General features: G+C 45.1%; 1 protein-coding gene across 2 annotated transcripts in view; it reads left to right on the top strand.

Moving 5' to 3' along the window:
* The window catches only part of KLHL18 (kelch like family member 18), a 42,843-nt gene that overhangs the window by 9,717 nt on the left and 9,256 nt on the right, over positions 1–23,870 (top strand). For both annotated transcript variants that reach the window (XM_081834383.1, XM_081834382.1), the window contains exons 2-5: positions 9,287–9,417; positions 10,798–10,938; positions 15,383–15,581; positions 16,441–16,601. In XM_081834383.1, coding sequence (XP_081690509.1) covers positions 9,287–9,417; positions 10,798–10,938; positions 15,383–15,581; positions 16,441–16,601 — 632 coding nt within the window. The remainder of the gene's footprint in view (positions 1–9,286; positions 9,418–10,797; positions 10,939–15,382; positions 15,582–16,440; positions 16,602–23,870) is intronic.

Here is a 23,870-nt window from a genome sequence, read left to right as displayed (position 1 = left end):
TTGATCTTCTTGCATTCCATGGGACTCTCAAGAGTCTCCTCCAGCATCAGAATTCAAAAGCATCCATTCTTCGGTGATCAGCCTTCTTTATGGTCCAGCTCTCACTTCCATACATCACTACTGGGAAAAACCAGGGCTTGAACTATACAGACCTTTCTTTTTTTGCTTTAAGAGATGCTTAAATAAACAAAAAACCCTACATAACACTGGTGGCTCTGTTTATAACATTTTCCCGACTCCTGTTTGATGCTTGTCAAAGCTCTACCAAATTCCAGTGTCTTATAGCTTACTTCTGAGAACAGGTGTGCCCTTGGCCATCAGTACGTGGAACAGGACGAGTCTGTAACTCAAGTCCAGAGTCCCAGAGGGCCTGCTTAACAAAAGCGCTTAAGAGGCCTTACAAAATTGAGATTGTCTTCTGCCAGGGGCCATGCTTTCAGCCAGGCAGCCTGACATATTTACGGCACCTGCAGCGTTCTGCGGAAGGCTTTATTGGGAGTTCTTAATATTCAGGTGTGGGTGTGTGCAGGGGAGAAACAGCCTCTCATTAAACCGGCACCGAGTGCTATAAAGGGAAAGCTTTGTACATCTTGTTACCGAAAGTGGATCTGAGCAGGCAGGTGGCTGTGCTCGCACATTCCTTGCAAACTGTCTCATCGCCATGGAACGACATCGCAGGCAGAATAACCTACTAAAACTCTCCAAGGTGAAACACAGGCTTCTTCTGCATGCCTACTATGTACAGGGGTCCACAAGCGTTGGCTTAGTTTACTTGCTGGACATTATTTGTGGCTGTTTCTGGATATTGCTATTTCAGATGTCAGATTTGTGCCTCTGTGTCCCATGACACACATGGGCTTCCTTTGAAGACGGTTCGGAAACTGCATCTCGGGAAGAATTCGTCAGCCAGGTTGCTGACCGGGGCAAGATGGTTTGAGCATATTATACCAATCCAAACCCGACTGCACTGTCTGTCCATTAGTTTCCGGGCCCAATTCAAAGTGCTGCTTTATAAAGCCTTAAACAACTCAGGACCGCAATGCCTCCAGGACAGCCCCTCTCTCTATATGAACCGACCCAGACCCTGAGATCATCATCTAAGGCCCTCCTTTGTGTGCCTCCTCTAAAAGAGATCCAGAGGGTGGCAACACGAGAACGGAGCCTTTTCTGCAGTGGCTCCCCGTCTGTGGAATTCTCTTCCTAGGGAGGTTCGCCTGGTGCCTTCATTATTCACCTTTAGGCACCAGGCAAAGATGTTCCTCTTTAACCAGGCCTTGGGCTGATTGGCATCTGGAGCCCTTTTAAATGTGTTGTGGGCGAGGGGATCATCAGTTTGTTTTTGTTCTTATTTTTATTATGCATTTTGTGATTTTTTTTATATTGTAATTTTATGTTGTGAACCATGAGATCTTTGGGTATAGGGTGGTATACAAATTTAATAAAATAATAGTAATAATAGTAACAACAACAACAATAATAATATAATGTGAAGACTGGACGCGGGTGGCGCTGTGGGTTAAACCACAGAGCCTAGGACTTGCCGATCAGAAGATTGGTGGTTCGAATCCCTGCGACGGGGTGAGCACCCATTGCTCAGTCCCTGCTCCTGCCAACTGAGCAGTTCAAAAGCACGTCAAAGTGCAAGTAGATAAATAGGTACCACTCCGGCGGGAAGGTAAACGGCGTTTCCGTGCATTGTTCTGGTTTTGCCAGAAGCGGCTTAGTCATGCTGGCCACATGACCCGGAAGCTGTACGCCGGCTCCCTTGGCCAATAAAGCGAGATGAGTGCCGCAACCCCAGAGTCGGCCACGACTGGACCTAATGGTCAGGGGTCGCTTTACCTTTACCTTTAATGTGAAGACTGCAGAAGAGCATTGCTAGCAAATGAGAGCGTATATCTCATTAGAAGACAGAGCAGGCAAATGAGCCTGTGAAATTGTGGCTGATATTTTTAGGTCCTGTAATAGTGTCATCTGAGTAGAGATGGGGACGAAATTGGCACCTGGGCTTGTTGCAGAGGTTTGTCCCCATATTTGTATCTACGTTAGGTATTGTCTTGCTGCTGTACATTGAGTCAAACAGTTGGTTCATCTCAATGTTGTCAACACTGACTCTCCCCACCCCACAGTGGCTCTCCAGGCTTTCAGGCAAGGATCTCTCCCAGCCGTATCTGGAGGTGCCAGTGATTCAACCCAGGGTTCTTCTGCGAGCCAAGCTGATATTCTGCCACTGAGCTGTGGCTTTCTTCCGAGCCGATATTTGCCCCGTTCACTTCTGCCCATATTCTGCAGACAGCAGCAAGGAGCTTTACAACATACTGTTCCGGAATTGCTTTATCGGACTAGTAATACATTTTATTAAACACGCCCAGATGGCACTCAAAAGCGAGCTTTTCATCACAGATGCTGAAAATAGCACGTTGGCATAAATGGTTCTGCATGGAATGTTAATGAAATGCTCGTATGTCAACAGTAGGTTTGAGATCCTTCTATAGGTTATTTCCTGGTGCCAGTCAATCTGAAGTTTGTTCTCTTCATCACTGTGGTGGCAGTAGCTCTCAACATGAAAAAAAAAGAGGCTTTTCCTGGGGGCTTGCTCTACAATCTGCTACGGGTGGCTTGAGCCAAACCTCTTATTCTTCCTGCCATCATCTTGGAATGCGTGTTTGATAAAACCAGGGAAGAGAAGTGGATTCTGAGCTCACCTGAACTGAGTAGCTTTGACTGGAACCGAACCGTCCTGGCCAGATCCCTTTCCCCCACTTTCCCCCATTGCTCACCCCACTGCTTGTGTTTATACATCAACACAACTTGGCATCCTTTGCGCCTTAAGAATGTGGGCACAGGGGGTGCCAAAGATTTTGCTCAGAGCAAACCCGAGAGAATATTGTTTTGACTGAGAGAGGACAGGTGCAAATCCAAGCCTTCGCACTTCCCACTCAGAGCTGACATATGAAATGTTCAAGCTAGAGAGTAACGCTCATGACTCGAGCTTTCCCTTCTTACACCATCCTTCATCCCACCACAATTAGGGTGTAGCGCCTTCTGAGGATGCTGAGTCCTATAGCCACATGAAAGCAGCGTTCATCCATGGGTACCAAACTGTAGCAAAAAGCTCTCAACTGAATCACTTGTGCTTACGGCAGAACTTCTTGCAGTCTCGTTGTCCTCGCATTACATTAACTTCCTGAAGCTCGGAGTATCTGCTATATGTATATACTGATTCCTGTAATTCCTTGCACTCTTTGGATGCATTCATATTCAGCTGTTGCCTGCTGCTTTCTGCTATCTCTTCCCAGCTAAAGGTTTCTCGTTCTCTAACAGTTGGGGAAGGGATGCGGGTGGCGCTGTGGTCTAAACCACTGAGCCTAGGGCTTGCCGATCAGAATGTCGGCAGTTCAAATCTCCACGATGAGGTGAGCTCCCGTTGCTCAGTCCCAGCTCCTGCCAACCTAGCAGTTCGAAAGCACACCAGTGCAAGTAGATAAATAGGTACCGCTCTGGCAGGAAGGTAAACGGCATTTCCATGCGCTGCTCTGGTTTTGCCAGAAGCGGCTTAGTCATGCTAGCCACATGACCCGGAAAAACTGTTTGCGGACAAACGTCGGCTCCCTCGTCCAGTAAAGCCAAATGAGCACCGCAACCCCAGAGTCATTTGTGACTGGACTTAACTGTCAGGGGTCCTTTACCTTTACCTTTTTAACAGTTGGGTAACTGCCACCCGCATGGGTCAGCTGTACCCCACAGTGGCTTGGAATTTGACCTGCGACCCTTCTTAGCCCTATGTGACTATATAGATAGATAGATAGATAGATAGATAGATTCTTTATTGTCATTACACAAGTGCAACATTGCACAAGTGCAACGAAATTGGATGCCATCCCTTAAAAACAACAAAAGCAAAACAACAACAACAACCAAACAAACCACATTCCAGCCACACCCACACCCACACCCATCAAACTCCCAGGTCACACTATCGAGTTACTGCATTTAAGAAGGCCACAGCTCTTGGATAGAAACTATTTTTCAGTCTATTTGTCCTTGACTTGATGTTTCTGTATCTCCTGCCAGAAGGCAGTAGTACAAACAGACTGTGTCCCGGGTGAGATGCATCCTGCAGGATATTGTTTGCTTTCCTAAGACAACGGGAACCGTACAGTTCTTCCAAAGATGGGAGGGGATGACCAATAATCCTTTGGGCTGTGGTTATGACCTTCTGGAGCACCTTCCTCTTCCTAGCTGTACAGCTGGAGAACCAGGCACAAATACAGTATGTGAGAATGCTCTCTATGGAGCCTCGGTAGAAGGACACCAGCAGTCTCTCACTCAGATTGTTCTTCTTTAAAAGTCTGAGGAAATAAATTCTCTGCTGGGCCTTCTTCACCAGAGCAGTGGTATTTGCGCTCCAAGTCATGCCCTGATCGATAGTCACTCCCAAAAACCTGAATTCCGCCACCCTCTCCACCCGTTCCCCGTTGATATACAAGGGCTGAATGTCCGCCTTTTTTTTCCTGTAATCCACCACCAATTCCTTGGTCTTAGCCGTATTAAGAGCCAGATTGTTCTCTCCACACCAAGCACAAAGCCGCTCCACCTCGTCCCGATAGGCGGACTCATCCCCTCCTGAAATGAGCCCCACCACCGTAGTGTCATCAGCAAACTTGATGATTTTGTTGCTGGAATAAATGGCTGTACAATCATACGTATAGAGAGTATAGAGCAGGGGACTCAACACACAACCCTGTGGTGAGCCGGTGTTAAGGCTAAGGGCTGTGGACATATGTGACCCTACTCTAACCCTCTGAGAACGTTCTGACAAAAAGTCCAAAACCCAGAGACAGGTGGAGTTGGAGAGTCCAATCGCCTCTAGCTTGGACACCAGTCTATGGGGGAGGATAGTGTTAAAAGCAGAGCTAAAATCCACAAACAGCAGCCTCACATAACTCCCCGGCTGCTCCAGATGGAACAGAGCAGCATGGAGAGTGGTAGTGATAGCGTCTTCCGTGGATCTATTTGCCCTGTATGCAAACTGGTAGTTGTCAAAAGTTGATGGAAGACAGGAAATAATGTGACGGCGCACCAGTTTCTCAAAACACTTCATGATGATTGGAGTCAGTGCAACTGGTCTGTAGTCGTTCAGACTACTGATTGTGGATTTTTTAGGCAGAGGAACAATAGTTGACGACTATATCTATCTATCTATCTATCTATCTATCTAAGTTTTTAACGTGTGATATTTTACTGTATTTTTGGTTTTTATGGAAGCCGCCCAGAGTGGCTGGGGAGGCCCAGCCAGATGGGCGGGGTATAAATAATAAATTATTATTATTATTATTATTATTATTATTATTATTATTATTATTATTATCTATCATCTATCTATATTTTTTATTCAATTTTCAAAAATAAAGAAAAAGAAAAGAAAGAACATAAACATACATCAAATAACCATACAAAATCCTCATAGCGAGATTACTCTGAATCTCCTGACTTTCCTCCATCTCATCCCTGGGTCCTTTTGAGTCTATTTTCAACTTCAAATCAATACTTTTCCATTTTTTCCATTTTCCTAAGTTATCTATATTATCTATAAGATTACAGGTGTGTTTAAAATCCTGCTAATGTTTTGACCTGTTTGCAGTGATTTTGTATATACATTATAAACATTTCCCATTCTTTTTTAAATTTCTTGTCTTCTTGATTCCTGAGCTGCCCACTTATTTTCGCCATTTCGGCATAGTCCGTCAACTTGACTTGCCATTCTTCTTTAGTTAGGGTTGTCTCTTCCTTCCATTTCTGGGCTAGCAGCATCTGAGCGGCCGTTGTACCATACATGAACAGTTTCCTCTGGTCTTTTGGTATCTCGGTACCTGTAATTCCTAATAAAAGAACCTTCTGGGTTTTTTTAAACAAAGGTTATTTTAAACATTTTTTTCATTTCATTATATATCATTTCCCAGCCCTGTGTGACAATTAGGCATGCCAAAATGGCTCCTCTTCACCCAAATGGGAGCTGAATTGATGGGGGCAACTGGAGAGCACAGCAGAGGTTATATTTTCTGAGAATCCTCCAGAAAAACAATCTCTCAAAAGACCTGTTGATGGCATTTTACCATTGTACTGTGGAGAGTGTATTAACTTATGGTCTGTGTGTGTGGTTTGGGAGCTGCACGGTCAGGGAAAAAACAATGCTGTCCAGGGTTGTAAAGACTGCGGAGAGAATACTTGGGTGCACTCTTCCCACCTTGGATCAAATCTATGCTTCCAGGTGCCATAAGAAAGCTGCAGAGATAGCACAGGATAGTGCGCACCCCAGAAATCATCTCTTTTAGCTTCTGACTTCTGGAAGAAGATACAGGGTTATAAAGACTAGGACTAGCCGCCTGAGAAACAGTTTCTGCCCAAATGCAGTTTTGGTTTTAAACGCAGTATAAGGAGTCTCTATGGGAGTATATTGTATTTAAAAATGGGGTATCAGTTTTTAGGGGGCTAACCAGGTTGGGATAGCTGGGATAGCAGGCTTGTTGGTTTTTGAATGTCTTATGTAGATTTTTCAATTTCGTTGTTCTGTATGGGACAGTGACAATAAACATTATCGTATTGTAAAAAGGGTGGAGTTGAATAAATCCTCTCCATGTGCTAAGATCCCCTCTAAACTTAATTGCACAGTGGGGCATTTTGAGTATGGAGAGAAGGGGAGAAAATCCAGGGGGGAGAAAGAGGAAGTGGCAGAAAGCATTTTGAGAATTCTGGCTCCTCCTTCTTGGCTTAACATTTTCCCACGACTCTCTCCAGCCACATTCATCCTTGGTATCCAGGACCCAAGGGGATGTTCCCCAGGCGATGCTCTGTTTCGGTTGGTGCTCTAATGAAAGATGGAGACCCAGCAGAGTGCCCAACATAATAATAATAATAATAATAATAATAATAATAATAATAATAATAATAATAAATTTATTATTTATACCCCACCCATCTGGCTGGGCTTCCCCAGCCACTCTGGGCGGCTTCCAAAAAAATATTAAAATACCGTAATACATCAAACATATGAAAAGCTTCCCTAAACAGGGCTGCCTTCAGATGTCTTCTAAAAGTCTGGTAGTTGTTGTTCTCTTTGAGATCTGGTTTGACAACTTAGGTACACAGGGATCCCATTGGGAGACCTTGCTCCTGACCTCGAGGCTCAAGTGCCGGTCGGGTGTCTCCCACAGAGAACCTTTTTGGAATTTAAAGGCAGTGTTTCAGCCACGTTCAAATGTGGCCCTCGAAAAGCACAGGCAGAATGTTACCCTGGCTCTGTTCAGAATCAGATGTGGGAATCTAGGCTAGTAAGTGATCGGCATCATGTGTGCCTAACTTCATTTCCAGGCAAGGATTTTAATTTGCATCCTTTTGGTTTTCATCAGCACAGTTTGCCGGTTCTCCTTTTCAAGGGACTGCTGGAACCTGGTTGCTGAGGGAAAGGTTTTTGCAGTGGCTCAAGGGAAACACACAGACGGCTTCTTGCCATGTGATCTAACATGTGGGTTAGGCACTGTAGCACCGTAAGATCTCGTTTTATCCGCCCAGCCTCCTCCCGTGGGGTTTTCTCAGTTTCCATAAAAGACCTTTTATGTATTCAGAGCTATGATCTGCCAACATGTCAGATGCAAGTAGATTCTGTGTCCGTGGGGAACAGGAAACGGAGGGTGTGTCTGCTGTTATCTCTCCCGGCTGCCTTATCTGTGTATCTGCCTGAGAGGAGGAGCGCTTGTGGGATTTTCAGAAGAATCTGATTGAGAGACAGTAGATTGCGCTGAGTAATTCTAATTGTTAAAGTATTGAATAGGTTATCGCTAAGGTGGGTGTTCTTGTTTCATAGAAGCTTGGGTTGTTGTGGATTCCGCTTGTGTGCACACACACAGGGATAGCTTAACGTGGTAAACCTCCAGATGTTTTGGACTACAACTCCCATCAGCCTCAGCCAGCAGGCTCATGGGAGTTGTAGTCCGGCAACATAGGGAGGGCACTGTGCTGGCTATCCCTGTGGCACTGCAGCCTCTCCCAAATCTGGTGCCCACTAATTCCTTGGAATACAACTCCCCTCATTCCCACCCAACATGGCTGTGCTGGCAAAGGTTGATGGGAGTTGTAGTCCAAAGCGTCAGGAGGCAGGAAAGGATGCTGTAAGCATAAGCTTTCTCATTTTATTTATTTATTATTTTTAAAAAATGTTATTGAACAAGCAGAGTCTTAAAATACATGCAATACCAGGAAACAAACATAGAAATTACCGTATTTTTCGCCCTATAGGACGCACCATCCCATAAGGTGCACCTAGTTTTTTGGGGGGGAAATAAAGGGGGAACAAATTATTCCCCCCCCCCCGTGCAGGGCTGGAGCGGGGGAAGCCCGAGCTTCCCCCAACCCCAGCCCCCAGAACAGGCAACTCTCTGCAAGCCGTGCGAGCCCAGCGCCGGGCTCCCACGCCTTGCGGAGAGCTGCGCGAAGTCTGGGCGCGCTGAGCTCAGCGTGCCAGCCTTAGGCTTGAGGCAACTCTCCACAAGCCGCGGGAGCCCAACGCAGGGCTCCTGCGCTTTGTGGAGACCTGCGCGTGCTGCCTTCAGCATGCAGGCAACTCTCCGCAAGCCGTGGGAGCCCGATGCGGGCTCCCACGGCTTGCGGAGAGCTGCGCGAAGCCTGGAGAGTGAGAGGCGAAAGCCTGTATTCGCCCCATAGGACGCACACACATTTCCCCTTCATTTTTGGAGGGAAAAAGTGCGTCCTATGGGGCGAAAAATACGGTATTGAGAGTATACATACAAAAAAAAAAAAGGAAAAAGAAAAAAAGGGCGGAGGAAAAAAAGAAAAGAAAGAAGAATAAAATTATGAATCGAGTAAAAAACATAGTAATACTTCTTATTTTAGTCTGCAAAGAAAAGAAACTTCTGACTATACCCGTTGTACTAATTTTCAAATAAACTATTATTTACACAGTTACACAACGTTGTTTTTTGTTAACTTAATTTAACCTTATCTAACATGTACTTTGTATTACAAGGCTCGTTCAATATCTGCCAGAAAACTTTACTATTGCAGTACCCTTTGAGTAAGCATTCTTATTTTAGACCCGTCCTTGTGCTGGCAGCCTATCAAATTAAATATAAGGAAGATACCGACTTTTCCCATTGGTCTGGCTAGCCCTGTATTGGCCAAGTAGTGGACTAGTATCCCATTCTGAAATGGCACATTTCCCCTTGGAACCAAATAGCTGATGTCTCTTCCCTTCTCTTTTTCTGCGTAGGTTGGGGACCACAAATTCAGTGCCCACCGGATTGTCTTGGCGGCCTCCATCCCTTACTTCCACGCCATGTTTACAAACGACATGATGGAGTGCAAGCAAGATGAAATTGTCATGCAGGGTATGGATCCAAGGTAATGCTGAGGCCTGGGGGGTGGTCCTTTCGGGGGTGCAGCAGCTTAGAAACACTGGAAAAGGGAACTGATCCTTCTCAGTTGTGGAAAAAGGTCACCCCCGAAATGAAGAATTGGAATCTCCCATTTACTACTCAATGAAAATGACTTCAAGAACGTGTCAGAAATATTGAAACCTTACCAAAAAAAAAAAAAGCATTGCGGGTACAGTCATACCTCAGGTTGAATGTGCTTCGGGATGAGCATGTTCGAGTTGTGCTCCGCGGCAACCTGGAAGTAACGGAGCGCGTTATTTCTGGGTTTCGCCGCTTGCACATGCGCAGACGCTCAAAATGACGTCATGTGCAGAAGCGCCGAAACGTGATCTGAGCACATGCAGACGTGCAGACACGGGTTTTGTTTTCTTCTAGATGTGAACGGGGCTCTGGAACGGATCCCGTTCGCATCTAGAGGTACCACTGTATTGGAGAATTGCTCAAAGCAGGAGCCGTCCTTACTCCAGATACCAAGAAGTAATCAGCGCTCAGAACGCGCAATCAAAGTGATGTGGGAACTTTATGGTGCTTGTAACCAAGACAAACCACAACCTCCATTTATTCTAAACAATAAGAAGTGATATACAGAGTACAAAACATTGCACAAGTACAGTAGTACCTCGGGTTAAGTACTTAATTCGTTCCAGAGGTCCGTTCTTAACCTGAAACTGTTCTTAACCTGAAGCGCCACTTTAGCTAATGGGGCCTCCCGCTGCTGCCGCTGCGCCGCCAGAGCACGATTTCTGTTCTCATCCTGAAGCAAAGTTCTTAACCCAAGATAATATTTCTGGGTTAGCGGAGTTTGTAACCTGAAGCGTATGTAACCCGAGGTACCACTGTACTAGAAAATTTGTAACCTCTGGTTTTCCTGCATTATAAGACGTAATTGTAATCATTACATAATTCATTATATAGTTCCATATGCAAAAAAAAAAAATGTTTTATTGATTTCGGGGTGAGTTTTTCTCCCCAAAACATGTGGAAACGGCAGTTCGTTCCTTTGCTTTTAGGCAAAAGTTCATCTAACTAAGCTACAGGAACATGAGGTTGTAAAGATGTTATAACCTTAGTACGTCACAGTTGCTGTTTTCCAGCTTATCTCTGCAATCCCAAGGACTAAAAGCGCAATGTTCTTGTCACTGTTGAAAGCCTGGAATCCTTGGAATCTGACAAAGGCCTATCAATCAACATAGACCTTGTCCGGGGTTTAATGTTGCTGCCCCTCCCCACCGCCCCTCACTCAAACACACACACACACACACAATTGTTTTGAAGTTGCTTATAAAGTCATGTGTGTGTGTTTACTCACATCTCACGCTCTCCCATTCTTCTCTGGCCCATTTAGCGCACTGGAAGCTCTGATTAACTTTGCCTACAATGGGCACTTGGCAATCGACCAGCAGAACGTCCAGTCCTTGCTGATGGGGGCAAGTTTCCTGCAGCTGCAAAACATCAAGGATGCCTGTTGCTCGTTCCTCAGAGAGAGGTGAGGGGGCTGCTTCCAGATAATCTCGCTGCTATGACGCAGGGTGTGGTTTTTATTTTATTTTATTTTTTCTATTTTTTCTTTTAACAGATAGAAGATATACCGTATTTTTCGCTCTATAAGATGCACTTTTCCCCCTCCAAAAATTCAAGGGAAATGTGTGTGCGTCTTATGGGGCGAATGCAGGCTCCACACGAATAATAATAATAATAATAATAAATTTTATTTATACCCCGCCCGCCCCAGCCGAAGCTGTCAGCATCGCCCTTGAGCCAGTACCACCAACTGGACTCACACACTTCGGCCCCGACTGGGCTAGGCGAGCTGGGTAGCACTTCCAGAGACCACCTTCTGGACAGGAACAGGTCAAAGTGCTGTGGACTCACAGCTTAGAGTTGTGAGCACTGGATTCACTCCAACAAGAAGACAGTCGTCGCACAGCAGAGTATAGCAGAGTATATAAACGACTTGGAGAGCAGCTCTGTAGAATAACTTCTTTTATTCTATCTACAACTATTATACAACTATATACAGAGCTTAATGAGGTCTAAGCATAAATGAATGCTGCACTGAGTGTCTGCAGCTGCTCTTAGCAGCAACCTTATCTCTACACACAATCTCTAACACTCAGTCTCTCTCTCTCCAACACACTGACTGACTGACTGACTGACTTGGTGCTGGAGTAGAATAAGTAGAGAGCAGAACACTCCTCTCTGGAGAGTCCTATTTGATCTCTTCCCCCTTACTGTGTTGTTGTTTAGTCGTTTAATTGTGTCCGACTCTTCGTGACCCCCTGGACCAGAGCACGCCAGGCCCTCCTGTCTTCCACTGCCTCCCGCAGTTTGGTCAAATTCATGCTGGTAGCTTCGAGAACACTGTCCAACCATCTCGTCCTCTGTCGTCCCCTTCTCCTTCTGCCCTCCATCTTCCCCAACATCAGGGTCTTTTCCAGGGAGTCTTCTCTTCTCACGACATGGCCCAAGTCTTGGAGCCTCAGCTTTAGGATCTGTCCTTCCAGTGAGCACTCAGGGCTGATTTCCTTCAGAATGGATAAGTTTAATCTTCTTGCAGTCCATGGGACTCTCAAGAGTCTCCTCCAGCACCAGAATTCAAAAGCATCCATTCTTTGGCGATCAGCCTTCTTTATGGTCCAGCTCTCACTTCCATACATCACTACTGGGAAAACCATAGCTTTAACTATACGGACCTTTGTTGGCAAGGTGATGTCTCTACTTTTTAAGATGCTGTCTAGGTTTGTCATTGCTTTTCTCCCAAAAAGCAGGCGTCTTTTAATTTCGTGGCAGCTGTCATCATCTGCAGTGATCATGGAGCCCAAGAAAGTAAAATCTCTCACTGCCTCCATTTCTTCCCCTTCTATTTGCCAGGAGGTGATGGGACTATTGGCCATGATCTTCATTTTTTTGATGTTGAGCTTCAGACCATATTTTGCGCTCTCCTCTTTCACCCTCATTAAAAGGTTCTTTAATTCATCCTCGCTTTCTACCATCAAGGTTGTGTCATCTGCATATCTGAGGTTGTTGATATTTCTTCCAGCAATATTAATTCCGGCTTGGGATTCATCCAGCCCAGCCTTTCGCATGATGAATTCTGCATATAAGTTATATAAGCAAGGAGACAATATGCAGCCTTGTCGTACTCCTTTCCCAATTTTGAACCAATCAGTTGTTCCATATCCAGTTCTAACTGTAGCTTCTTGTCCCACATAGAGATTTCTCAGGAGACAGATGAGGTGATCAGGCACTCCCATTTCTTTAAGAACTTGCCATAGTTTGCTGTGGTCGACATAGTCAAAGGCTTTTGCATAGTCAATGAAGCAGAAGTAGATGTCTTTCTGGAACTCTCTAGCTTACTCCCCCTTACTTACTTTTTTTAAAATACTGACGATTCCTTTGCAGTGTTGCCTGGATGGCTTTAAAATACGATTAGTCAAATTCACAGAGGATAAGGCTTTCAGTGGCTACTAGCCTTGATGACTGGTTAGAATCAGAACGAGCCACGATCAGGAGAATACTATTTCAAAAAGCAGGTGCCAAACCCTAAATTTGTCCACCAATGCAGTCCTCCATAGTAGCATTGCTCCTGAAATGTTTGGTGCCGTGCTCCAAAAGTGTGCATTTGTGGACAGGTTAAACAGCCAGGGTCCTTGATGCAGAAAGTGGAGGCTGCCTTCCTCTGCCCCTGTAGGTTGTTCCCTTTCTCTGTAGAGGACGTTGCAATCTTCTCTTTTTTTATAATAATATTTTATTAAGTTTTAAGAATAACAGCAAACAGAAAAAGGGAAAACATAAGAAAAATATGAAAACATAAAAATACAAAATTACAAAAAATACAAAATTACAAAATACAAAAAATACAAACATTTAACATAAAAAAGAAAAAGAAAAAAGCACACAAAAAGAAGAAACAAAAATCCCTCTTTTTAATTTCTCATCTTTGATTAACTTATTTTCCTGACTTCCTCACGCCTCCCTTTTTTGTATCCCTTTTAAAAATTGGTTCAGCAAATTCATATCCAATTAGTTTATCTATTATCAATCCAATCTTACATTTTACCTTGTTGCTAGAACCCCTTCAATTCATTTCAATGTCATCAACATTCAGAAATTTTACAATGTTTCTGTAAATAAATTTTAAATTTCCTCCAATCTTCTTCCACCAACTCTTCTCCCTGGTCTCGGATTCTGCCAGTCATTTCCGCCATTTCCATATAGTCTATTAATTGCATCTTCCATTCTTCTAGAGTGGGTAGGTCTTGTGTCTTCCAATGCTTTGCGATGAGAATTCTTGCTGCTGCTGTGGCATACATAAAGAAAGTTCTATCCTTCTTTGGCACCAATTGGCCAACTATGCCCAGGAGAAAGGCCTCTGGTTTCTGACGTTGCCTTCTTCTCAAGTTCACAGTAAGGCTCAGTAAAGGCAGGGGACCTATCCACTTCCTTGTCCATTTGCGTCTAGGGCAAAGGTAGAGTGACCTAGAAGAGGAAATTGCTGAGCAGTCTGGCTTTATAGCTTTTGGACCTGTTTCACTGGAGAGAATGCCTGCCCGAAGCTTCTGCGGAATGCTGCCCTGTAACTTGGGCTGGGTCAAAAGACATGCACACTTGTTGCCAGTTCATCAGAAAAGGAGAATTTGAAATATCTGTGGCCTGCCAAGAAGCCATTCTCTCCCCCCCCTTCCACTCATACCATTTGAGTTAAGCCGCATTGTTGACGTGCCTCTAGTTAAAGGGTCAGAGGACCGGGTGGGTCTGCAGCCAGCTGGGCTGTTCCACTGCTTACCTGTATTGCTTGATTTCTCCCTCCCACTCCCTGATGCAATTGTAAATAAGTGCTTCAATAGAAGAGAGGGCTGTAAACTTCAAGTCAAAGCCTGCTTTGGGTAATCTTTTAGATAGGGTGAAGAGGAACCTTCTTTCTGTTGGCTGGGGGCTGTAGCTAGTCATGGTCATAGACAGATTCCAGGTGTCAAATCAAAGAACCAATTACCGTATTTTTCGCTCTATAGGACACACCCGATCGTAGGACACACCTAGTTTTAGAGGGGGAGAACAAGAGAAAAAAACTCTCCCTCTCTGCACAGCGCCCCTTCAGTGAAGCGGCAGGAGAAACGGAGCCCCTTCCATTTCTCCTCCCACTTGGCTGAAGGGGCGCTGCACAGAACCTCTCCAGCGAAGCGAAGCCAGGAGAGCAAGAGGGATCGGTGCACACCAACCCCTCTCGCTCTCCAGGCTTCAGCGAAAGCAACCCGAAGCCTCTAGAGTGCGGCGGGAGCGCTCCCACTCTGCTTCAGAGGCTTCGCGTTGCTATCTCTGAAGCCATGGAGCCTGCATTTGCTCCATAAGATGCACACACATTTCCCCTTAATTTTTGGAGGGGAAACAGTGCGTCTTATAGAGCGAAAAATACGGTATATAGATATCCAGAAAAGAAAAGGAAAAAACCGGTGGCTTTACCAGTATAAGATATGCACACACTGTGCCAAAAAGGTTCCGCCTGAAAGAGACGAAAACCTCAGGTAAATTCAGGCTACCAAGTGGAGATTTTATTTTATTTTATTTTATTAGATTTACCATACTTTCCCGTCTAGTTTGTTGTTGTCGTTTAGTCGTGTCCGACTCTTCGTGACCCCATGGACCAAAGCACGCCAGGCACCTGGACACACCCCAGGGTCAGCATGGCTGTGTGACTGTGTGAAACAGGGTTTCCCAAACTTTGCTGGTTTTGGACTACAATTCCGATCATCCCTTACCGCTGGTCCTGCTAGCTAGGGATGATGGGAGTTGTAGTCCAAAAACAGCTGGAGACCCCGGGTTTGGAAAATCCCATTCTAGAGGGTGACGGGGGTTGGCGACTGGCTTTTGCATAGGTCAGACACTTTCTTAGCTGTTCATCTCTCCCATATTCATTTACACCATCCTTAAAGGCTTCACCCAAAAAACTGCCTGGGCGTGCGCCAGTTTGCCGAAACTATGATGTGTGCCGTACTCTACGATGCTGCCAACAGCTTCATCCACCAGCACTTTGTGGAGGTTTCTGTGTGCGAAGAGTTCCTGGCCTTGCCCTTGGAAGACGTCCTGGAGCTGGTCTCGAGGGATGAGCTCAACGTTAAGTTAGAGGAGCAGGTAGGTGCCTCCGAGGTCTCAAGGTGGGTTGGTTGCTCATCGCTGTGGTTTAGACCACAGCGCCACCCACATCCCCTGGAAATAAGATAAACCTTTTCTATTGCAACTCTCAAGGGAAGAGTGTGTGGAACTCACCCTTTCACTTGCTTCCTGCTGTCTCTCAAATACTTTTTGCCGTTGAGAGGCTTTCGGCCTGCGCCTGGGTGGTTTCGCTTGCCCCCTGCCTTGTTACTGCTTTGCAGCTACGCTGCTGGTTTTCTTTACGCTTGTCCTGTACTGAAACCTGCCTCTAATTCAACCTGCTAGCTGTCGTGAGAGAGCTATTCCACCTGGCCTTTAATTTGAATTCAGCCTGATCTTCTGTTTCCCTTCTCTTCCCTCCCCCTCCCCTTTTATGAAGATCACCCGCTCTGAGACCCCACAGCTAATTCTCCCCTGGCCTCCTCGCTGGCCCAAGTAGGACCAATTCAGCCAGTAAAGCGAGATGAGCTCCACAACCCCAGAGTCGGCCATGACTGGACCTAACAGTCAGGGGACCCTTTACCTTTACTATAAATGCAATAAATAAGATCTTCAGTTTACCTGCTTAAGAAACTAGAGAGGCCGGCCAAGTGGAGATGTCAGTCGGCAATCTGGCACCCAGAGATCCCTCATGTGGTCGCAATGGACTCCCACGCCAGTCGCAAAACATGCCTGGCGCCTGGATAATTTCTAACACTGCCTAAGTGTAAGCTGGGTTTCAAGCCTGAATGAGTGTCGGCGCTTCAAGAGGACTGATGCTTTCTAAAACAGGGCATCATAACCTGGAAACATCCTGGGTAGCCTTTTTTTTTAATATCTCCCTCTCCGCTTCCAACAGGTCTTCGAAGCCGCTCTGGCCTGGGTGAGGTACGACCGCGAGCATCGAGAGCCCTTCTTGCCAGAGCTCCTCTCCAAAATCCGTCTGCCTCTTTGCCGACCCCAGTTCCTTGCGGACCGCGTTCAGCAGGATGACCTCGTCCGCTGCTGCCACAAGTGCAGGTGGGTATGCAAGGGCTGAGCTGCCTGTAGCAGTTCCCGGAGGGGAATCACAACGAGGAAGCCGTGAGACAGTGACAGGCGCAGAGCCCCAAACACAGAATCCCTTTTCTACCATGCAGGAAAAGAGAGAGAGAGTTTTCCTCCAGGTGACCCGGCCAGGTCAGATTCATAGAATAGAATCATAGAGTTGGAAGAGACCACAAGGGCCATCGAGTCCAACCCCCTGCCAAGCAGGAAACACCATCAGAGCACTCCTGACATATGGTTGTCAAGCCTCTGCTTAAAGACCTCCAAAGAAGGAGACTCCACCACACTCCTTGGCAGCAAATTCCACTGTCGATTGTAGAAGCAGAATGTCCTCCTCTCTCTTGTGCCTCATCTGTCCCTTAAGCTCAGGGCAGGCAATGGGCTATGTGAGTTTTGTGTCATCCAGTACAGTGGTACCTCAGGTTAAGTACTTAATTCGTTCCAGAGGTCCGTTCTTAACCTGAAAATGTTCTTAACCTGAAGCACCACTTTAGCTAATGGGGCCTCCTGCTGCTGCCGCCCGCACCACCGGAGCATGATTTCTGTTCTCATCCTGAAGCAAAGTTCTTAACCTGAAGCACTATTTCTGGGTTAGCGGAGTCTGTAACCTGAAGCGTATGTAACCTGAAGCGCATGTAACCCGAGGTACCACTGTATCTTGATCTGTGTTCACCATTCAGACAGGCAGGTGGTGGAATTCTGGGATGCACCACTGCAGATATTCCCTGAGAGAGAATTCTTCTGCACATAATAAGTAATAATGATGATGATGATGATAATAATAATAAATAATAACAACAATTTATTATTTATACCCCACCCATCTGGCTGAGTTTCCCCAGCCACTCTGGGCGGCTTCCAATCGAGTGTTAAAAACAATACAGCATTAAATATTAAAAACTTCCCTAAACAGGGCTGCTTTCAGATGTCTTTTAAAGATAAGATAGCTACTTATTTCTTTCACATCTGAAGGGAGGGCGTTCCACAGGGCGGGCACCACTACCGAGAAGGCCCTCTGTCTGGTTCCCTATAATCTCACTTCTCGCAATGAGGGAACCGCCAGAAGGCCCTCGGCGCTGGACCTCAGTGTCCTGGTTGAACGATGGGGGTGGAGACGCTCCTTCGGGTATACAGGACCGAGGCCGTTTAGGGCTTTAAAGCACCAACACTTTGAATTGTGCTCGGAAATGTACTGGGAGCCAATGCAGATCTCTCAGGACCGGTGTTATGTGGTCCCGGCGGCCGCTCCCAGTCACCAGTCTAGCTGCCGCATTCTGGATTAATTGGGAGTTTCCGGGTCACCTTCAAAGGTAGCCCCACGTAGAGCGCATTGCAGTAGTCCAAGTGGGAGATAACTAGAGCATGCACCACTCTGGCAAGACAGTCGGCAGTCAGGTAGTGTCTCATCCTGTGTGCCAGGTGGAGCTGTAGACAGCCGCCCTGGACACAGAATTGACCTGCGCCTCCATGGACAGCTGTGAGTCCAAAATGACTCCCAGGCTGCGCACCTGGTCCTTCAGGGGCACAGTTACCCCATTCAGGACCAGGGAGTCCTCCACCCCCCCTGCCCCCTGTCCCCCAAAAACAGTACTTCTGTCTTGTCAGTATTCAACCTCAATCTGTTAGCTGCCGTCCATCCTCTAACCACCTCCAGGCACTCACACAGGACCTTCACTGCCTTAACTGGTTCTGATTTAAAAGAGAGGTAGAGCTCCACTGCATACAGGAATTTGAAGGTTAACGTGTGGCTCGCTGTTTGCCCACTTTTAGGGTAGATCTGCACACAGGAAAAAAACCTCTAAATAAGTCAGAAATTAAATCGTTATAACAAAAGGAAAAAAACACGCTATGGAAAATCGCATAGAAATTTTCTTTGCTCTCCGGCGCCATCTGGTGTTGCAGGTTTATAATGCATTCAAAACACTCCTTTTTTGACTAATGTAGCTGAGTCCAGTCCAGAATTACACTGCACCGCCCTCATTCTGCAGACTGTGGAGCAGCTCTAACAAAGTGTTATGTACAAATGAAAATGGAGTCGCCTGAAGGGGAGGAACATGGGAGCGGCTGCCCGACTTCAGGAATTCTGAGTTGTAGGTCTCATTCACACATGCATTCATAGCATAGGTGCTAAGTTCCTGCTTTGCAGCAGAACTTAGGTTTCTCTTGTTAAATAATTTTTATTAATTTTCAATTACAAAAATCCAATATGCACCATATTACATTAATACGAAATAGCAATACCAATTCAAATAAATATCAATTACATAGCTAATTATAAATTTTGTGTGGCTTCCCACGTGCTGTAGTCTGATTCCCTTTCATTCTGCCTCCAGATTATTGCTCAAACCAAATACAATCCACTCTTGTTAAAATCCCTTGTACCACAGCTATAATAATTAACTTCAGTTCGCATTAACACATATAATTATTTGTAAATTCACAAGTGATGTTCTCCTTTCTTCTTCCTGTGTGAGGTTTTAATTTTCATCAATTGTCCCTTTAATTCTTTATCAAATATTATGTCCAAATTAGTTGTTTCTGATCTCCTTGTGCCTTATGGCTTTGTTGACTCAAAAGTTACTCTGGAGAGATCTCTCTTTGTTCTCAACTCTTCTGATTGCAGCTGTAAAATTCCGCTTTCGATTTCAAGCAGGGAGTCACCCAAAGCCCTGGAGGGCCTCCAAATTCTCCCCTCCACATCCAGTCAAAACAATTAATTATAATTATTCGTAGAAGAATGATCTGGGTTCCCGCCAAGTCTTCAAAGTCCAGTCCCTCCTCTCCTCAGTCAGGGGGCAAGTATGAAATTAACTCTGCAGAGGCTCCAAGTCTTTTTTATAATTTTTCCAAACATTAATATTTTCCACACACGGTCCCGTTTATCATTATAATCCATATCTATACTCCCATCTCCTTTCTTCTTCACTTCATTTTTTGGCATTCTTTTGGGGGGGGCGGCGTTGCTGAGCCATTTATGTAGCAAAGGGTTTATAATGAAGTGATTGGCTCCCCGCCCCCCAACACATACAATCTCGTTGCTCGAATAAAGTCATCTTTCCAAATAAAATCTGTACGACCTTGTAGCTGTTTCGGTTCGGCAGTCCTCAATCTTGTCGCATCATTACCAGCACACATCTGTGCATTAATCCTAATTTTTTAATTGTTTTTTTTACCAACAACCAAAACACAAATAGTGAAAACCCTCAGGCGGCTGATACATTGGGTATACATAATCAATAATAACATATTCAAATCAACCAAATGTACAATTCTATATACCTTAACACTCCTCCCTTCACAAAGTTTATTTAACTTTTAACATTTTAATTGCCCCAAATTGTTCAAACCTACCCAAATAATTCACTGTCTTCTCATACCAATCCTCCTCCTCCTCGCTGACCTTAAACCCTTTCATTTTATGTATCTTCACAGTTAGATATTCTAAGATTGTAATATTTTTCAATTTTCCCCTTGCATTAATCCTAATTAATGAACAGAAGAACCGCTGCTCTTAATGGTGGCATTGGAGGGTTACCGAGAGGCGAAGTGCTTTTGCACCCAGCGTCTCCCTGCCTCTCATAAAGTGCCGGATTTACATATAAGCTAAACGGGCTATAGTTTAGGGCCCCACTCACTTGGGGGCCCCCAAAAAATTAAAGGAAAAAACTGGATGTACATTTCCAAAATACAAGATAAAAAACAAATAGAATAAGACCTACATACAGCAACGGTTGTCTTTGTCCATGGAGTTTTCTTGGCAGGGATACTGGAGTGGCTTGCTGGTTCCTCCACCAGGTGGATCACGTTTAGTCAAAACTCTCCACTATGACCTGTTCATCTTGGGTGCCCTGCTCGGCATAGTTCATAGCTTCTCTGAGTTCTTCAAGCCCCTTCGCCACTGCAAGGCAGTGATCCATGAGGGGGTAGTGATGTATGGAAGTGAGAGCTGGACCATAAAGAAGGCAGATCGCCGAAGAATTGATACTTTTGAATTATGGTGCTGGAGGAGACTCTTGAGAGTCCCATGGACTGCAAGAAGAACAAACCGATCCATTCTTAAGGAAATCAGCCCTGAGTGCTCACTGGAAGGACAGATCGTGAAGCTGAGGCTCCAATACTTTGGCCACCTCATGAGAAGAGAAGACTCCCTGGAAAAGACCCTGATGTTGGGAAAGATGGAGGGCACAAGGAGAAGGGGACGACAGAGGACGAGATGGTTGGATAGTGTCTTCGAAGCTACAAACATGAGTCTGACCAAACTGCGGGAGGCAGTGGAAGACAGAAGTGCCTGGCGTGCTCTGGTCCAGGGGGCCACGAAGAGTCGGACACGACTAAACGACTAAACAACAACAACAGCAGCAACAGTGTTTTGTGTTGTGTAGGCTCCTATGATGTATGACGCCTGCCAGCCTGCTCCCTAAAAAATCACTGGTTTGCTCATTTTTATATATAGGGTGGCTACATTCTGCATGGACTGGTTGTGCAAATGGCTTGAGATACCTGTTAGGTCCATAAATTACCATATAGCATACATTCAACACAAAAAGCAGTGACAATTTGTTGTTGACGACAAAGGACAGCTGGACATATAAAGGGCCCCATGACCTTCAGTAGCTTAGGGCCTCATCAAACCTAAATCTGGCCCTGCTCTCACATCCATGTCGGAAGGAAAGCTCACTTCCCCCCCCCCCAGGCCCTGGGGGGAGTTTATAAAGATAATTGCCCTTAATCATCTTTGTTTATTACTTGGCCCATGGTCTACGCAATCGTGGGAGCTGTGCCATTAAGGCAGCCGGAAGCCGGAAGCCTGCAGCAGACCTTATGAACTGCCGCCATTGAATGGCTTTGAAAGGGGACACAAAGGCCCTGGCCTGTGTTTGATACGTAGCGTCTATTTTGACATGTCACCACTTAATTTTGCAGCCAATCAGGCGATAAGCATGCATACGTGAACAAGACTGGTGAGAGAATGCTTTGTTTAAACAGGTACCCTGCAGGTGAGATAGAGTATTAGGCCCTGTTAATTAGACGCCCTGTTAATTTGTGCAATAGGCTACATTTCAGCCACGCAGATGTTGTTGTTGTTGTTGCTTAGTCGTGTCCAATTCTTTGTGACCCCCTGGACCAGAGCACGCCAGGCACTCCTGTCTTCCACTGCCTCCCACAGTTTAGTCAAACTCATGCTGGTAGCTTCGAGAACACTGTCCCACCATCTCGTCCTCTGCCGTCCCCTTCTCCTTGTGCCCTCCATCTTTCCCAACATCAGGGTCTTTTCCAGGGAGTCTTCTCTTCTCATGAGGTGGCCAAAGTACTGGAGCCTCAGCTTCAGGATCTGTCCTTCCAGTGAGCCCTCAGGGCTGATTTCCTTCAGAATGGAGAGGTTTGATCTTCTTGCAGTCCATGGGACTCTCAAGAGTCTCCTCCAGCACCAGAATTCAAAAGCATCCATTCTTCGGCGATCAGCCTTCTTTATGGTCCAGCTCTCACTTCCATACATCACTACTGGGAAAACCATAGCTTTAACTATACGGACCTTTGTCGGCAAGGTGCTGTCTCTGCTTTTTAAGATGCTGTCTAGGTTTGTCATCGCTTTTCTCCCAAGAAGCAGGCATCTTTTAATTTTGTGGCTGCTGTCACCGTCTGCAGTGATCATGGAGCCCAAGAAAGTAAAATCTCTCACTGCCTCCATTTCTTCTCCTTCTATTTGCCAGGAGGTGATGGGACCAGTGGCCATGAGCTTCTTTTTTTGATGTTGACCTTCAAACCATATTTTGCGCTCTCCTCTTTCACCCTCATTAAAAGGTTCTTTAATTCCTCCTCACTTTCTGCCATCAAGGTTGTGTCATCTGCATATCTGAGGTTGTTGATATTTCTTCTAGCAATCTTAATTCCGGCTAGGGATTCATCCAGCCCAGCCTTTCACACGATGAATTCTGCATATAAGTTAAATAAGCAGGGAGACAATGTACAGCCTTGTCGTACCCCTTTCCCAATTTTGAACCAATCAGTTGTTCCATATCAGTTGTTCCACACAGATACTTGAGGTTAATATGCACTTGTTCACTGTCCCCAATCCAGGCAAGCCAAAGGCATTGTCCATTTTCAAGGATATCTTTTAGCCAGGCAGGATAATTGGAGGAGTTGTTGCTAGGGAGGAGGTGTGGCCTGGGAGGGTCCCACATGCCGGGTAAGGGGGCTATTTTCATCCTCCAAGAGGACTACATGGAACTGGCGGAAATGACTGGCAGAATCCGAGACCAGGGAGAAGAGTCGGTGGAAGAAGATTGGAAGAAATTTAAAGCTTATTTACAGAAACATTGTAAAATTAAGGAATGTTAGAAGGAGGCTGGAATGAAGTTATGTGGCTATAGCAGAAATGTTATAAAGGACTAAGTAAAAATAGACTGTTAATGGATGAAAGGAGGGAAGGTAAAGTTACATTATATTAAGATAAATTATAGGATAAAAACTGGGAAAGATGGAAAGGATTTGCTGAAATAGCTAACCGAACTAGAATACAAAAAAGGGAGGTGTGAGGAGGTCAAGGAAACAAGCAAATAAAAGATAAGTTATGGGAAGGTTTGTTGTGTTTTTTAATTGTTTCTATTCTTCTGGTTTTTGTCTTTTATAATTTTTTCCCCCTTTATTGTGATGTGTTGTCTAGTTTTTGCTTAACTTGGTGTTTTCTTTTTTCCCCCTTTTTGTAACCTTTAAAACTTTAATAAACATTATTTTTTTTAAAAAAAAAACCTATTTTCATCCTCCAAGTTTGGGGTTTGCCACTCCTGATTTTGCGCTTCCAGTCAGCAAAGCATTCTGCTCACATAGGTCATTGCCATGCCCATTTTACTTAAGCTGCTCTGAGGTGCACATAAATGTATGTGAAATGTCATGCGTAATTGATGCTAAATTTCTGGTCTTGAACTGATCCCAAATGTTGTGGAAATTGGGTTGGATTTCTTGGAATGTAATAAAAAAGGAAATTGGAAATTTGGAATAGAATGAACTTGTCTCTTTTAGGAAGAATATCAGTTATTAAGATGAACTTATTGCCAAACATGCTGTTTTTATTCCAATCAATCCCGATAATATGCAATATGGAACGTTTTGAAGATTAGCAAAAGGATATTTCAGAATTTATCTGGCAGCGTAAGAAGCTGAGAATAAAATAAAAATAATGAACAGATACTAAAGATAGAGGAGGCTTCTCACTACCTGATTTGAAATTATATTATGAAGCCT

The sequence above is a fragment of the Podarcis erhardii genome, assembly GCF_964252035.2.
Source record: "Podarcis erhardii genome assembly, chromosome: 12".
NCBI classification, from domain to species: domain Eukaryota; kingdom Metazoa; phylum Chordata; class Lepidosauria; order Squamata; family Lacertidae; genus Podarcis; species Podarcis erhardii.
Note: the sequence above shows the minus strand (reverse complement) of the source record. Positions and strands in the feature narration are given on the sequence as shown.